This window comes from Nothoprocta perdicaria, unplaced genomic scaffold, assembly GCF_003342845.1.
Source record: "Nothoprocta perdicaria isolate Ctin4 unplaced genomic scaffold, notPer1 scaffold_35, whole genome shotgun sequence".
Taxonomy (NCBI): domain Eukaryota; kingdom Metazoa; phylum Chordata; class Aves; order Tinamiformes; family Tinamidae; genus Nothoprocta; species Nothoprocta perdicaria.
The window spans coordinates 1,950,058-1,965,626 of NW_020455588.1; the positions used below are offsets into that span (position 1 = coordinate 1,950,058).

General features: G+C 39.9%; 1 protein-coding gene across 1 annotated transcript in view; it reads right to left on the reverse strand.

Moving 5' to 3' along the window:
* Positions 1–527: 527 nt before the first annotated feature.
* The window catches only part of PCSK1 (proprotein convertase subtilisin/kexin type 1), a 29,609-nt gene continuing 14,567 nt past the window's right edge, over positions 528–15,569 (reverse strand). The window contains exons 8-14 of the mRNA XM_026044107.1: positions 14,478–14,690; positions 13,120–13,220; positions 11,905–12,138; positions 10,467–10,624; positions 6,332–6,465; positions 3,783–3,944; positions 528–3,147 (exon numbers count right to left, since the gene is read on the reverse strand). Coding sequence (XP_025899892.1) covers positions 2,785–3,147; positions 3,783–3,944; positions 6,332–6,465; positions 10,467–10,624; positions 11,905–12,138; positions 13,120–13,220; positions 14,478–14,690 — 1,365 coding nt within the window. The 3' untranslated portion in view covers positions 528–2,784. The remainder of the gene's footprint in view (positions 3,148–3,782; positions 3,945–6,331; positions 6,466–10,466; positions 10,625–11,904; positions 12,139–13,119; positions 13,221–14,477; positions 14,691–15,569) is intronic.

Genomic DNA, 15,569 nt, shown 5'->3' on the forward strand with positions numbered 1-15,569 from the left:
TTATGCTACTAGTAGACAAATTTTAACATCACATCACATACAGTTGCAGTTGTTGTTGGAACATGCCTTTTAAAAAATACCTTTATTGGATGAAATCGTCTCTTTCCCAAGAAAAATCTGGTTCTTTAATATAATTTATTATGCCTTTTAAAATTCTGTCTGTTCAATAAAATCTTTGCTATATTATAAATACCTGTAAAGAAAATATAATTTAAAATTCTGAGAGAAAACTTTTTTTTTCCCTTTTACATTTTTCACAAAACCCACACAGGTACCAAGGAAAGACTAACAATAAAAATAATTTATTCCTGTACAATCTCCTCTGGGTTGGAAACATTCAAAAGAGAGACTTTAAAGTTGTCCTCTGATGAAACTTTGGCTACAACATGGGAACTGAGCTTAAAACAAAGTAGGGTCCTATGTTTTGCCCCTGTTTAATCTGAGTGCTCCTTTCAAGGGGTGATTGCTAGTACTTTCCTCACCTTATCATACCTGATTGACGACTGGCTAAAACTGCTGTTCTCTGAGGGAAGCAGCCTCTAAGCTTCATTGCACAGAAGTAAAGCTCATCCTAACCGACCATATAGGAATATTTTTGTAGAGATTAACTCCCAATTCTGAAAATTAAACATCAGTGGAACTACGTTAGTGCTCTCAATGGCCAATAGCAGCTATTAGAAACTGTAATATTTTGCTTCTTCAGTAGTTACAAATCGCCATAAGAAAGCTTCTGATTTGGACGACTTGTGTATTTTTGCTCACTTCTTGTTCTAAGCAAATTGCTTAGTACAGAAGGAGTGATTTAGTCTAAGAGACATCCAATCTCAGAGTTGCTATTTTTGAGGTATGATAACATGGAGTAGAAATATAGAAGAACTCATCAAATCAGCTAAGCTAAATTTACCCAAAGCTGGCAAAAAAATGCAGAGTAAGCTCAAGATTGGCACTGGAATGAATGAATAAGTAGAGATTTTCCAATCTTAAATTTGGCAAGACAAATTTTAACGTTATCTTTATGCAGTCCTGCTTATCTGTAAGATTTAAGTATGGTCTTAAATTGCAAGCTTTATCATAAAGTTTGAGGAATCACTGTCCACAGTGATGATTTATCAGCAAAATGTTAAACTCCTGTTTCACAAACACTTGCATCACTTAAAGAAATAGACAGTGAAAGACAAGTATTTCTTCAATGTTTGGAAATATATTTCAGTAGATAGATATCAGAAACAGGGAGAAAAAGAACTAAAACCTAGTCAGTATTTATTCCTATGATCTTGAGCACTATAATTAGGTACTGTGTTTTTTGTTCCATTAGGAATCTTTATTTCCTTGATCTAGATACCCTCCAAATTCTGACTGTCCAATATTATACTGCTTTTTAATTATGAACAAGAAAATAATAAGCCGAGATTGACTTTGACATTAAAGAGGCTATGTGAGGAAAACTATTTCTCTAAGAAACACTTCCAGTCATATCATTCTACTCCAGATTTCCTTTTTTTTCACCCACAATAGGGTGACAGACCTTTCTTTCCTTCTTTCCTTCTACTGGTTCCTTTCTCTTGATATTTGTATCTCAAGGCTCCCCCATACATTTTTCTTTAACTTGCTAAATGAAGAAGCATTACAATCCACCACTGACATTTCAACAGCCAGTCTTTTAAGTGGACTTTGCAGAAATAGTTCCCATTTCCATACTACTTTAGCCACAGATTAAGGAAAGAACAGATTCATTGTCTTGACTGCCGAGGATGCAGATATCTCAGGAGATTTTTTTATTACTTTACTTTAGAAACCTAACTGAGCTTCCATAGATAAAAGGTTGGTCCCTCAAAACTCCTGTAGTAAAAAATAAAATAAAATAGATGGGTAGTCCACCAGGTAATTCAGAGCCACTGTAAAAACTAGCCAAGTGCTTTGAAATGCTACTTATAGGAGCCTTTGGCTTCATTAAGCCTACAAAGACTAGAGTTACAATTCAGGCACTTCAGTTAAAATTAGGTGGCAAGAATGCTGTCCCAAGGTCTGGCATGCCTCACTCAGGGCTCCTTTATGTTAGTATGTATCTGCCTGTAGCTTACATCAGAAATAACTCCTTTACTGTGTGCTTAGAATAAGGCTTTCCAGGGATGGATAGTAAACGAGTGGTTGGCATTTTCCTATCGTGCTCCAATCCAACTCCAGCTTTACAGCTGTTCCTTTCCTGGAGAACAGAAATTGCATTGTTTGGAAAAGGGACAAAAAAAAAAGAGAAAAAGAAAACTGTGACAGAAGCAGTACTGGCTGCCAATCTTAAATCCTGAATAAATGCCAAGTATAAAAAAGACTGCAATATTTATTACAAATCCAGGGATGAGAGTATCTCCCTATAGCTTTGGCTTTTCAATTCAAAACTGTTTAGTAATTCAGGTTTTGAATCTTACTGCATGCTAAGGGAATAGGGTGAAAGAATAAGTAATATGAAAATTTATGTTTAAAATAGAGCATTAGGGTTTTGGGGGTTTTGTTTTCCCTGGGGGAATACTGTTGTGTTTCATGCCTGAGGGGGCAAGTCTACTCACATGGCAATGAATAAAGGCTTTGAAAAAAGCTATTACTAAAAAGCATCAGTTTACTGCCTTATCCTCCCACACCTATTTTTGTCCTCTTCCTGATATTTGTGCTAAATATGAAGCAATCAAAGCAGCAATCACACAACTAGAGCATACGATAGACTCCTGAAAAAAACTGTGGAGGTGGGGTGGGGAGCATGAATATTTCCAACTCAGCACCATACCCTATCGTTTAGTTTCCTTCATTCAGAATATCAACCAAGGCCTGCAGCAGTCTGTCATCTCTATGCTTGTATGGTTTGGCATTGTAAAAAAGATCAACGTAGTCACTGTACAGACTTTCTTCTGAGTCTTTTAGCTGGAAAGGCTTGTTTAACTTTTCGAGGGCTTGATAGAACTGTTCGTATGGAATATTTAACTTCTCACTTGCAGTCTTCTCGGGCAGGCGCTTCCGAGCCATCTGCCTGCTAAAAGCACTTTGCAGCAAGTGCAGCATGGCCTCCGATGGAATTTTATCTTCTGCTTTGTCACTGCTACTACTGGTGCCTGCTGTGGCTTTGGGATTTTCACTCGGGTACCACGGGGTGGTATGATCCTAAAATACAGGATATAGGTGTCAATGAAAAATTGGCTAGAGTCAATTTAGTTTACTCTAAATAGTGATTTTTGTGTGCAAGTGCAAATAGGTACATGTGCTACTTTTTTCAATCAGGGGCTACTAGCACCTAGAATAGAATTAGACCATGATATAACAGAATTGACGATTGAAAGCACTACAGACACAGTTAACTGAATCCCCCTGAATCCGGGAATCCCTGACTTCTGTGCTGCCATTAGTCACAAACTTTATTCCAAACTTCCAGCAAGCCGGCTCCTTTGAGGTCTGAGACTTGCTTTCACTAGAATTATGATAAATGCTGTGTATCTGTTAGAGGAATAATCTTCCTTCATTATACCACTCAACTTCCTTAGATATTGAGTTGACAGCTGGTCAATGGCCTCTTAACATCCTAAAGCCCTTAGATGTTGGTATGTGAAAACAGAGTTGAAAGAAAATAGCAGTTGTTGAAATGGACGTAAACACAGTGCTCACACAACGTGGTTAAGGGGTAGAGGAAATGAATACAGAATGAATGAGTGCCCTCTAACTAGAAAAAAAAACATAGAAAAAAAATACCATATTCTTATAATTTGAAAAATAGGTAAGGAAGTAAATTAGTGTGACACTACCTCTACAAGGTCTGTCATTTTCTCCACTCCCCTTCTGTCATTTTGCACAGCATTGTAGGATGTGTACACACGTGGCTTCTTCATGTGTTCAGGCTGGGTAGATGTGCCATGCAAAATCAGCTTCCAATTTACAATCCTCCCTTCATTTTGTATTCTTCTGGACTAAAAAGAAAGCATGACATTAGCAAAGGTTCTCAGGAAGTAAGATGAAACAGAAGATACTTGATCTAAAGTTAGATAGAAGACACTAAAATAAACTATAAGGCTTTCAGTATTTAAAATCAGACAACGATTTATAAGCATCAAAGGACATTATAAATAGAATATGTCAGAATGTGGAATTTAACACAAAGTCTTGACTATTCCAAATACCCATATTCTAATGCAATATAATAATAAATGAATCATGTAAATGTTAAAAGAATTTCATAACATAGAATGCCAAAAATTATTGAACTATTATTCTGTGTTATTAGGGTTTGTTCACCAAGCCAGTCCCTGGCAATGTCGCCACAGCAGTTGCCACTGAAGCAATCATTTGCAATAATATTCTACAGTGCTGATGTACAGCAGTAGTCTGAAACACAGCTTGTGGAGCACCAAATGCTTTATCCATTATTTTTGATCACAATATTCAAAACTGGAAACTTGACAGTAGTAAAGGCAAGTATGGAGAATGCTGAAAATTATCTTTACCAAAGCTTCTTTTCATAACTTTTTGCTCAGATAATTATTACTTGAGATAGCAAGATCATTGACCTGTTGGAAAGCAGCTCCGCAGAGAGGGACTCGGGAGTCCTGGTTGACACCAAGTTAATCATGAGTCAGCAGTGTGCCCTCGTGGCCAAGAAGGCCAATGGGATCCTGGCTGCATCAGGAGGATGTTGGCAGCAGGTGGAGGGAGGGGATCCTGCCCCTCTGCTCAGCTCTGGTGAGGCTGCTCCTGGAGTATTGGGGGCAGTTCTGGGCTCCCAATATAAGAGAGATGTGGAGCTTCTAGAGATGGTCTAGCAGTGAGCAATGAAGATGATTAAGGGACTGGAACATCTCTTGTATGAGTAAAGACTGAGTTGGGCCTGTTTAGCTTGGAGAAGCCTGAGAGGAGATCTAATCAATATGTATAAGTACCTGAGGGGAGAATGTAGGGAGGAGGGGGACAAACTTCTCAGTGGTGGCCTGTGATAGGACAAGGGGCAATAGGTACAAATAAAAACACAGAAAGTTTCATCTCCATATGAGGAAGAACTTCTTCACCATGAGGGTGCCAGAGCCCTGGCACAGCCTGCCCAGGGAGGCTGTAGAGCCGCCTTCTCTGGGGATCTTCCAAAACCGCCTGGATGCCGCCCTGTGCCCCGTGCTCTGGGTGTCCCTGATTGAACAGGAGAGTTGGACTAGATGATCTCTAGAGCTCCTATCTAACCTCAAACATTCTGTGATAGCAGCTAAAGCTCTTAATTTCTAATAAATTTTCTACTTAATTTTACATGTATTTATTCTAGCACTCAGGATCTTCTCTCACTTGAAAATGGAATAAACTGATCTTAATGGCATTCATTCCAAAAATGCGTTACAGGAGTTACAAAGAGTAGGATATCTGTAACCACGGGTTTAGCTATAAGCCCACAGTATTAACTCTGCAGTGTTGATAATAATATTTACTTCTACTGCCTTGTCCACCTGCTCTGTACTTGGCATTATCCTCCTGTTTACAATTTGAGGCCAAAAGGAGTTGGAGGCTCGGTGTCTGATAGAAAACACTCCATTTTGGACAGGGTCGGACCACTAATGACAAGTTTATTAACAGACAACTTCAACAAAACTCTCCAAAGATGAGAGAGCTTGATCAATCTCTCCTTGAAGAGGACGATTTTTCAGTTGCGTATCAAACAGCGCTTTCTGGTGGTGCACTGATGTAATCCATATCCCCAGGTGGTTTGAGCAAACATATTTATTTTATATCTGTAGATTTCTTGGATTCAATCATTAAAGTTTTTTCAGCAATAATTATGGCAGTAATTATGCTGAAAGGAAGGTAGGGACAGATATATAGCAGAACAGCTCTATAAAGTCACCAGAAATTCATTAATTCAAAGGTTGCAAGTTAATGAAAATTATGAACAACTACCAAGAGGAGACTAGATCTATCCCATGCTCTTCTCTGCAGGACAAACTAATTTGCAATGAATCATATATAAATTGTATTATACTGCATTATATATTATACACTCCATAAATCACAAAAAATTATAGGAAGTGATTTCTCTCAGTATTATATGATGCAAGAAATATATAGGCAAGAACTTTTATTGATAAGTATACACCATTGAAGTGAGGCTGGTTTTGTCTTTATGTGATGAACAAGAAAATGTGACCTTATCTTCTCTGTGTGTGTTTCAGAGGAGCCAGATGGATGTGTACTTTAAACAAAGTCCCGTGGGAGTCTGCTCACTGAGAAGCCCCTCTCTTCAAGATGCTTGACACAGGCTATCAATCATTTTATCTGTGTTAGTTGCCAAATACCTTGCAATTTAACATACAGGTTTACTTACCACATCAGTAATTCTTAACACCCAGGTGCCTGTTGGATTCTCTCCCCATGTGTGAACAGACATGAAGTCCCAGTTCTTAAAGCCATTAGGAGACTTGTCTCTCTCTCTCTCTGCCAGTAGGACAGTGCTGGTTCCTGTATTAGTACAATAAATCAATAGAAGTAAATGCTCATCCATATCTGTTTTTATTTTTCAAATTACTCAGCAGGCAAGCTATTCAGAACATGCATAATTAACCTGGAATAGGCAGAATTTAACATGGGCTTGTAGAATGGGAAATACGCCATTTCCGATCACTGATTAATTCTTTTCTAAGCAATATTTAAGAGTATAAAAACTGTCATATTAGGTCACATCAGAAAGGTACACCTTGCTTAGCAGTGGGTTTCTAATAGGAATCAGTAGTATAGGCTCCGAAAAAAAAGCCTAAGAAACATATCGTACACAACCAGACTTTCTCTAGCAAAGAGAAGTTCAGAGATTTTTTTGACCTGGAAGTTTCTAAAACAAACCAGCATTTTAAAGAGACACTGATAGATACACTTGTATTTAATTTGGTTGCTGCATTTTAATGATTTAATTCTAAATTCAACAGCATCCTGTGACACTCAGTCTTGCGATTTAACTTGCTAACCTAGATTACTGCCCAGAATGTGGGGAAGGGGAGTATCACACCTTTAAGAAACAGATGTGGTAGCAGACAGCAAAATATTCCAACAAATGAAAATTGTATGAATTAACCTATTTTTATGAAATGCCAGAGCCAAAATAATGTTTGTGCTCATCAAAAGGAAGAAGCAGCAAGGAAATGGGAGCATATACGGAGCAGCGGGTGAAGGCAGAGGTAAGGCAGTATGGGGAGGGGAAGTGGGCCATCTCCTTTCAGCAGCAGTGAGTTGTTAATTCATCTCACACAGCATTACGAAATGAAAGGGTTATACAGAACTCATCATCTTAAATTTTTTGATGAGTGAATGTAAACAATTACATCCTGAAACACTAACATGGGGGAAAGCATTCACATTACTTTTACTATTATTATTATTATTATTATTATAAAAATGCAGGAGTTCACCAAATATTTCTGTAGAAATCTGCAAATCTCTTCTGCAAAAGAGATTTTGCTACACAGTAGGAGTCTTGTGCTTGTTTGCATATAGAGAGCAAGCAACGGAGCTTTATTTACATAATATAGAGCAGAAAGCCCCAGGGAGCCTTATCATAAGCTATAAATACATTTAAAGATCACACCATAAATATAGAAAAGGAACAACATGCATTCAGGAGGAACATTTTAAAGAAAGGTGGGAAGAACTGAGAAAAAGAATAATTTAACAGTTTAACCATGATACTAAGGTAGAGGGAGTAAACCCCATGATTGCTACCTCAACTAAAACCACAGAAGTACAAAAAGGACATGAGAAGATATTACTGTCATCAGGCTTTTAAGTCTGATGTTCACTAAGGTTCACCTAATTCCCAGACATTAGCAGCAGAGTGAATTAGGGACTGAAATACTTTTATGAAACTGAAGTTGCTCTCTTCCCCTTCCTAGATCTTAGGAGACAGTCTATCCATTTACACCCAAGCTAAAACTCATCCAGAGTGGAGTTACATTTGGAAGTATACACCAATAGTCAAGAGGAGAACACATCATAGTAATATTGAGGTCATCTGCCGTAACAAAGAAGGTAAACTCAGAAAAGGAAGAAATAAAGTTAGGCTTGAAATGAATCACAGACAGGTAGGGTTTGGAAATACACAATACATACAACACCTTAACTCTGCTCTCCAGTAAAAGTCCTGCAATAATGATGTGAGCAATGTTCTAGCATTTTATTGTCTGTGAATTACTAATTTAACCTTACTATTAGGATATTAGGTTAGACTGATTCTTAAACTGGTATCTGAAAGCTTGTCATTTTTAATACTTGTTAAATACTTTTATTACTTACACCTTTGTCTGTATTTTTTAATACACGTTCTACTCTTTTTCTTCTTTTCATGGTTCTAGAATCCCAGGCCCTAGGGACACACGAAGAGAGCCAGAGGAAGGAAGGCTTGCCCTGGGTAGAGGAAGAGTGGGTCAGAGAGCATCTAGGGAGCCTCGACACCCACAAATCCATGGGCCCTGATGGGATGCACCCCAGAGTGCTGCGGGAACTGGCAGATGTCCTAGCCGAGCCGCTCGCCATCATCTTTGGAAGGTCCTGGAGAATGGGGGAGGTGCTGGAGGACTGGAAGAAAGCCAACATCACTCCAGTCTTCAAAAAGGGCAAGAAGGAGGACCTGAGTAACTACAGGCCGGTGAGCCTCACCTCCATCCCTGGGAAAGTGATGGAGCAGCTCATCCTGGCTGCTCTCTCCAGACACATGGAGGAGAAGAAGGTGCTCAGGAGTAGCCAGCATGGATTCACCAAGGGGAAATCATGCTTGACTAACCTGATCACCTTCTATGAAGGAATATCTAGTTGGATAGATGAGGGCAGAGCGGTAGATGTGGTCTATCTGGATTTGAGCAAGGCTTTTGACACTGTCCCTCACAGCATCCTCCTGGGCAAGCTCCAAAGATGTGTGGACGGGGAGGTGGATTAGGAACTGGCTCGATGGCAGGGTGCAGAGAGTGGTAGTCAGCGGTGCGGAGTCCAGTTGGAGACCTGTAGTTAGCAGTGTCCCCCAGGGGGGTAGGTCCTCGGTCCGGTCCTGTTCAACTTATTCATTAACGACCTGGATGAAGGGCTGGAGTGCTCCCTCAGCAAGTTTGTCGACGATACCAAACTGGGAGGAGTAGCTGATAGCCCTGAGGGCTGTGCTGCCATCCAGAGGGACCTGGACAGACTGGAGGACTGGGCGGTGAGAAACCTCATGAGGTTCAACAAGGGCAAGTGCAGGGTCCTGCACTTGGGGAGGAATAACCCTGGACACCAGTACAGATTAGGGGTGGACCCGCTGGAGAGCAGCCCTGCAGAGAGGGACCTGGGTGTCATGGTGGACGACAAGTTGACCATGAGGCAGCAGTGTGCGCTGGTGGCCAAGAAGGCCAACGGGATCCTGGGGTGCATTAAGAAAAGCGTCTCCAGCAGGTCGAGGGAAGTGATCATCCCCCTCTACTCAGCCCTGGTGAGGCCACATCTGGAGACTGTGTCCAGTTCTGGGCTCCCCAGTACAAGAGGGATGTGGAGCTGCTGGAGAGAGTCCAGCGCAGGGCTACGAGGATGATCAGAGGCCTGGAACATCTGCCCTATGAGCAAAGGCTGAGGGAGCTGGGCCTGTTCAGCCTGGAGAAGAGGAGGCTGAGGGGGGACCTGATCAGTGTCTATAAATACCTCAAGGGAGGCAGTGAGGAGGAGGGGGCGGCCTCTTTTCTGTGGTGGCCAGCGACAGGACTAGAGGAAATGGCTTCAAACTGAAGCATCGGAAGTTCCACAGGAATTTAAGGAAGCATTTCTTCACAGTGAGGGTGACAAAGCACTGGAACAGGCTGCCCAGAGAGGTTGTGGAGTCTCCTTCTTTGGAGATCTTTAAAACCCGCTTGGACGCAGCCCTGTGCCACGTGCTCTAGGTGACCCTGCGTGAGCAGGGGGGTTGGACTCGATGACCTCTGAGGTCCCTTCCAACCTTCGGCATTCTATGATTCTGTAATTTCAGGGCATTGTCAAGGTATTTTAGCACATTTAATGTAGTGGTAGTAAAGCGCCTAAGAGAGGTATTAGGTTTTTAATATACCAATGACAAAACACAATTATATGAAATCCCGGGAGTAGGCTTACTCTGTTTTCCAGCACAGTAAGGCTGATAAGACCAACAAACTATAATTTGCTGCATGTCATGAACTCTCTATTTGCAGTATTCAAGGCTGTGTCTAAAATTTAAGGTATTAGAAATGATGTCCGCATTTTTAGAGCTGTGATTTCCCAACTTCTGTATACAAAAATAACTCAACATGAAGGCAGAGAAGAGTATTGAGAGCTCCAGCTGTCTAATTCCAGGATGCTTTGTCCTCACTCACCTGTCAGAAGTTTTGTTTACCAATGAGCTGAACTACTTTTAATCAAGGGAAGAGCAGGTAGCTTTTAATGAAATAAATTCTACATGCTACTACAGTGGAAACAAAGCATTTCCTTTCCGCCTTTACCTGACGGAGACTCCAGGGTGACATGCAGGTCGCCCCTACGGGAATACTCGATTGTTGCCTCAAGCTGCACATGCTCCAGCGACGCAATGGAGTTTTCTTGACCTTCACAGGCTTTTGTGGGAATTTCAATGATGACCTCCCCATTTGCTCTTAGTAATCTGACAAAATTAGAGAAGTTGATGGATTACATACAGGAAGCTTTTGATTCTGTATTATTATGTGAAGGGCAGCTGACACATTTGATACCTGTATCAGAACTGCAAGAAAGGAAGAAAGAACATTTTTTTTTTTAATTTAGTTGCCACAATGAAATCTCCAGGAGAGCTCTTATCATAGAGCTAAATTTTGCAGGAAGCATACCATTTTTTGTCCTTTGTAGTAAATTCTATTTCTAGGAAAAAAGCTTTTTGTACATTCTCAGAGCACTGTATGTAGCTTTCTTTGCACAATTTCTTTTAATTTTAATGAGAACAGCTATCTACATCTCCACCTAAGTCATTCAGAATTCAAAACCTTAGGATCTTTAGTTTTATAATGTAAGACAAAGGCTTGTAATAATAATCATGCTACATAAGAGCTATCACATAAATCACTATATATTTAATAATAAAATAGAAAAGAAAAAACAACAGATTGTGCAAAGGAAAAAATAGATTGATAATAAAACAGAGTAAATACTTGGTTACCAGGCAGTAACAGTCCACAACACCATAATATGTTTCTACACAAAGATTTTTGGTGCACTTACATGGTATAATTTGTAGCTTTGAAATAAATGCATTTGTTCTATAAGGAGACAAGAAAGGTGTAAAGATCCTTACTGATCAACCAAGTTAATGATTAAGTATAACTTACCTGTTTTTGAACGCCATTTAGGCTCAGTACAATTGGAGCATTTGTGGGTATGGGTGGTAGGCCTGCTCAGTGAGCCTTGCATTTCACAAAAGCAGTTATGAATGTGACTAAAGCTCAACATATCACCCTAATTTCAAAAAGTACTTTGTAAGACACAGAAAAAAAAATGTTAAGAAAAATTACAGCTTTTTTTTTTTTTTTTTTTTAAGGCCTGTGGGAGACTTTGGTAGCCTTCTCTTCATCTGCTGATAGCAACATAAACTTTCATATCTGATCACCTTCAGTCTCATCCATCCATACACTGGCTGCACAGTAAGAACTAATAATCTTATTCTTTGTTAAAGCTTTCAAGGTAGCAGTTTCCATTAGTCTCACACTAAATGGCATAAAGCAAGAAGACAAATGCTGTTTGCCTGCCCTCGGGCTCCTAAGGAGTACAGTAAGGCAAAAACAAACGAATCGAAAAGAAACCTCTGGGCTGTAGCCTGGCTTGGAGCAATCTATGCAAAATACTCCCCTTCACGTTTTACTACGATAGACACAATCTGATCTAAGATTAGCTACTATTAATATAAATTCTTACCTTGGTTCAAAGCTTTTGTCTTTGACAATACACTCTTTCTTTTCTGGCACGCCTTTCCATCTTTTAGGATCAGCTAAATCCACCAGTGCATTGGCATTGAGCAATCCAAACCCAAATCGGCTGTTTACCATGAGCCCAGCTCCATTCTTTTTCCATCCTGGATTGCCAGCCAGTGGATCATACTCAGAGGTCCAGACTACCAAGTGTTGCATATCTCTCCAGGTTAGATTTGGGCTGTTGAGAAAATGTTGCTGGTTAATTTTTATAGGAGTATCTATTTTCTCTCAATTATAGGCCTGCAAATACTCAGGAGTGTATATGGCACCCACTTGCTTTAAAGCCAAGAGCACAATAAATGCTTATCCTCACAGTACTTCAGACAAACAAGATCTCTGTTTAAATGAAGGACTGATACCTAGCAATATTAGAGCCCTGTTTTTCAAAGTTATTCAGGCATCTAAAGGTAAGTATTCAACAAAGCTGGCATTTCCTACCCTTCTTTGTGGGACCTTAACTTTGAAAACATTCACTGATACTTGATTCTATTTGGGGTTATCTACACACCCTTTAAAACACGGTCCCACGTATCTTGCCTAATGTCATAAAAGAAATGCAAGAAAAAGAAGCTGAACCTCCATTTTTACAGGACTAAACCTAACCTCTAATGCCTGAAGTGCTTTCTTTGAAAAGTCTATTATCTTTCTCCCCAGCCTCTCCTCTCTCCCATCTTCCTTCCCCTGTAGATTATAAACCAGGACTGCCAGCCCTATACGATTTGCCTCTGCCTGCTCTGACTGTCCAGTTTGGCTACTTCCCATCTGAGGCCTCATCCCCAGCAGCAAGGCTCTGCAAACTGCATAAAGACTTCACTTAAACTCGTACAACCTGCTATCCTCAATTATATTCTCCTGCTACATGTGCAGCCTCATCACCTTTAATGCAGTTGATTGGAGCTCAGCAAACAATTACTGCCATTGCACAACATGGTCTGAACTCCCCAGCTCATCATCTCTTACCTGTGTTGGCCCTGCTTCGCTAAGCAGGTACTGTGGCAAGTAGCTCCTCATTTCTGTCATCAGACTGAACAGATCTGACTGACAAAAAGTGGAGCGACAGCATAAGATGCTGCCCCTATTAAATACACAGCATTTGGGGGACAAGAAAGTGGGACAGCTGAGATAGAGGAGTTTCAATGGTGACTTTAGGACATCTTACTTTGCTTCGAGAGCGAGAGCAAAAATTCCTGCTGCCAGTGGTGCAGATGCAGAGGTCCCAGTGTGAGTCTCTGTACATTCATTGTGAAGATCAGCACTTGTCTAATAGGAAAAGAGGGGGAAAAAAAAAAAAAGATGAAAAACAGTGGTAAATACAGTCATATCCATACTCAAAAACATAACCATGTATCCTTTACTCAGGGCATATTAATATATTCCTCATCAGCAGATAAGTGATGGATGTTTAAATCCATTCACATTTCTATCTACTCTTTTTACATCAACTATAATTTTTGTATCAAAATGCTTTGTGTTGGAAGAAAATACTCCCACACTGAACATCTTACTTTATTCTAAGGCTTCACAATAAGTGTTTCAGGCTTACTGGTGAATCATAAAAACGCATCATTGTGTTGGGTCTAGAACATTTAAAATTACTGCCTACTTCAAAATTACTCATAGGATTAGTACTAGTGTTCTGCTGCCTCTTCAGCAAAAGAACTATAATTTGCAACGAAGCATGTGCTTTAGTTCAAAACTAAATACCAAAATCATTTGCTCCGGTTTCTCAGGTTAGAAACGGAAAATACTGAATCACCAGATCTCAGCTAAAATAGAAACTATTTAGGAAGGACCAATCTTTTCAGTAACATGCACTGACATTATTTTAATCCCCACCCATGTAGTTTATTGTAAAACTACCCATCAACCAGAGCAAAACAGAGTCCAGCTCTTTGAACATTATTTTATCACGGCAAATTCCTTAAGGACAAGTTGTTTCTTCAAAAGGTAATGGAGGCGCTGATTCACCCACTTGCTAAGTAAGTGGAAACCTGTCCACTTAAAAGATTGGAAACACCACTATTTTTGTTAAAATAGTGGGAAAGGAGGGGATGAAAATCTTACAGAAAGTGGTAGAAAATAAAAAATACTAGCAGTCCTTACATTCTGAATTTTTGAAAAAATCTCTTTTTTTTATTGTTGCAATTCTATTAACTCTATCAGATCTTACTCATTGGTTGGGACCTCACTCTCATAAGAAGATTAGATGTGATTTTTTGAAGAATGGGAACATGCCAAATGTGATGCAAAGACCTCCGTTACACCAAACACCAGAATAATTCGGCATTCTGACACAATCACCATTGCCATTCAGCTATTGTTTTGCAGCAACGGATGCTCTGAGAATAAAAGCACTTTTTGGATTTCTAATTCCCCAGTGTTTTAACATTCAAGTACTAAACATGTAACACATAAGTAAAGCAGGCACTTAAAATCAGGCACATAAAAGCTCTCACTTGTTATTTTCATATATAATACATATCTAGGTATGTTCTGAATCTGGTAAAAACAACCTACAATTCTTTGGTCAGTATAATCCCCACTGCTGTACGCTGTGGCCAGAGTTGACGAGCACTTCTCTGCATACCAGGGAGAAAGGCCTTGCTGAGAAGCACTGCTAATGGAGATGGTGTAGATGCTATCAGTGTAACCATCACAGTCACAGTTGTCACCCTGACGGCCTCCATTTCCAGAAGCCCATACAAAAATGGAGCCTTTTCCATTTCGGCCCTAGAGGAAATGAAGGAAGAGATTACGAGAGGAAGAAGAGAGCTTTCAGTCTCTGCAGTACATTGCTAACTACCCCTGCCCACAAAAATGACAGCATAAAATCTCAAACATCCTCAAACAGAGGACAATTTTCCATAGGCAGTGTGGAAGACAGAGCTGGAAGAAAAGGGCTGGATAATATATCCTACTTTACACCTTTTAATTCATGTAGTCTAGGTGTAGTGTTCCAAGTATAGCAACTTTCCTCAAAATAAGTTTTAGATTGAAAAAAGAACCTGTGATCAACAGGCAGTTTTTCCATATGTCAATGTCTGGTTCTAAGTATTTTTAGGAAAAATCACTGTTTTTAAAAGAAGTTGCAAGTTCCTCAGGAGTTACCTCACTTGCACTTCTTGTAATCACAGAAACATAAGTGACATGAATGATCCATGATAGGAATCTTCCACACAATTCCCTTTTGTAATGAAGCCTTTCACAGTTTAGCAGTCACTTCCTGAGTAACAGCAAACCATTAAAGACAACTGACTGAAACCTCTCATTTCCCTTAAGTATTTGTGGGCCAGCAACCATCAGTCCCAGGGCACAACCACTTTCATTCCCCGCTCTGGTGTCCAGTGTATAACGAGGTAGTGGCAGTAAATAATTGTTGCTGACAGTGGGGTGATGCAGCAGCATGCAAACCATCACAGTTATCCTATAAAAATATCAGGTACTCTATATTAAACTGAGTTACTCTTTCAGTAGAAAAATCTGTTTCATGTGAAGAGCAGAAGTTTATATTTTCATTCAGTGCTTACTGAATTACGTACTCACTTGTATTCCAGTGAATACGTATGTACTGCTTACATATTCACTGGAAATAACAGTCAGATATACAGA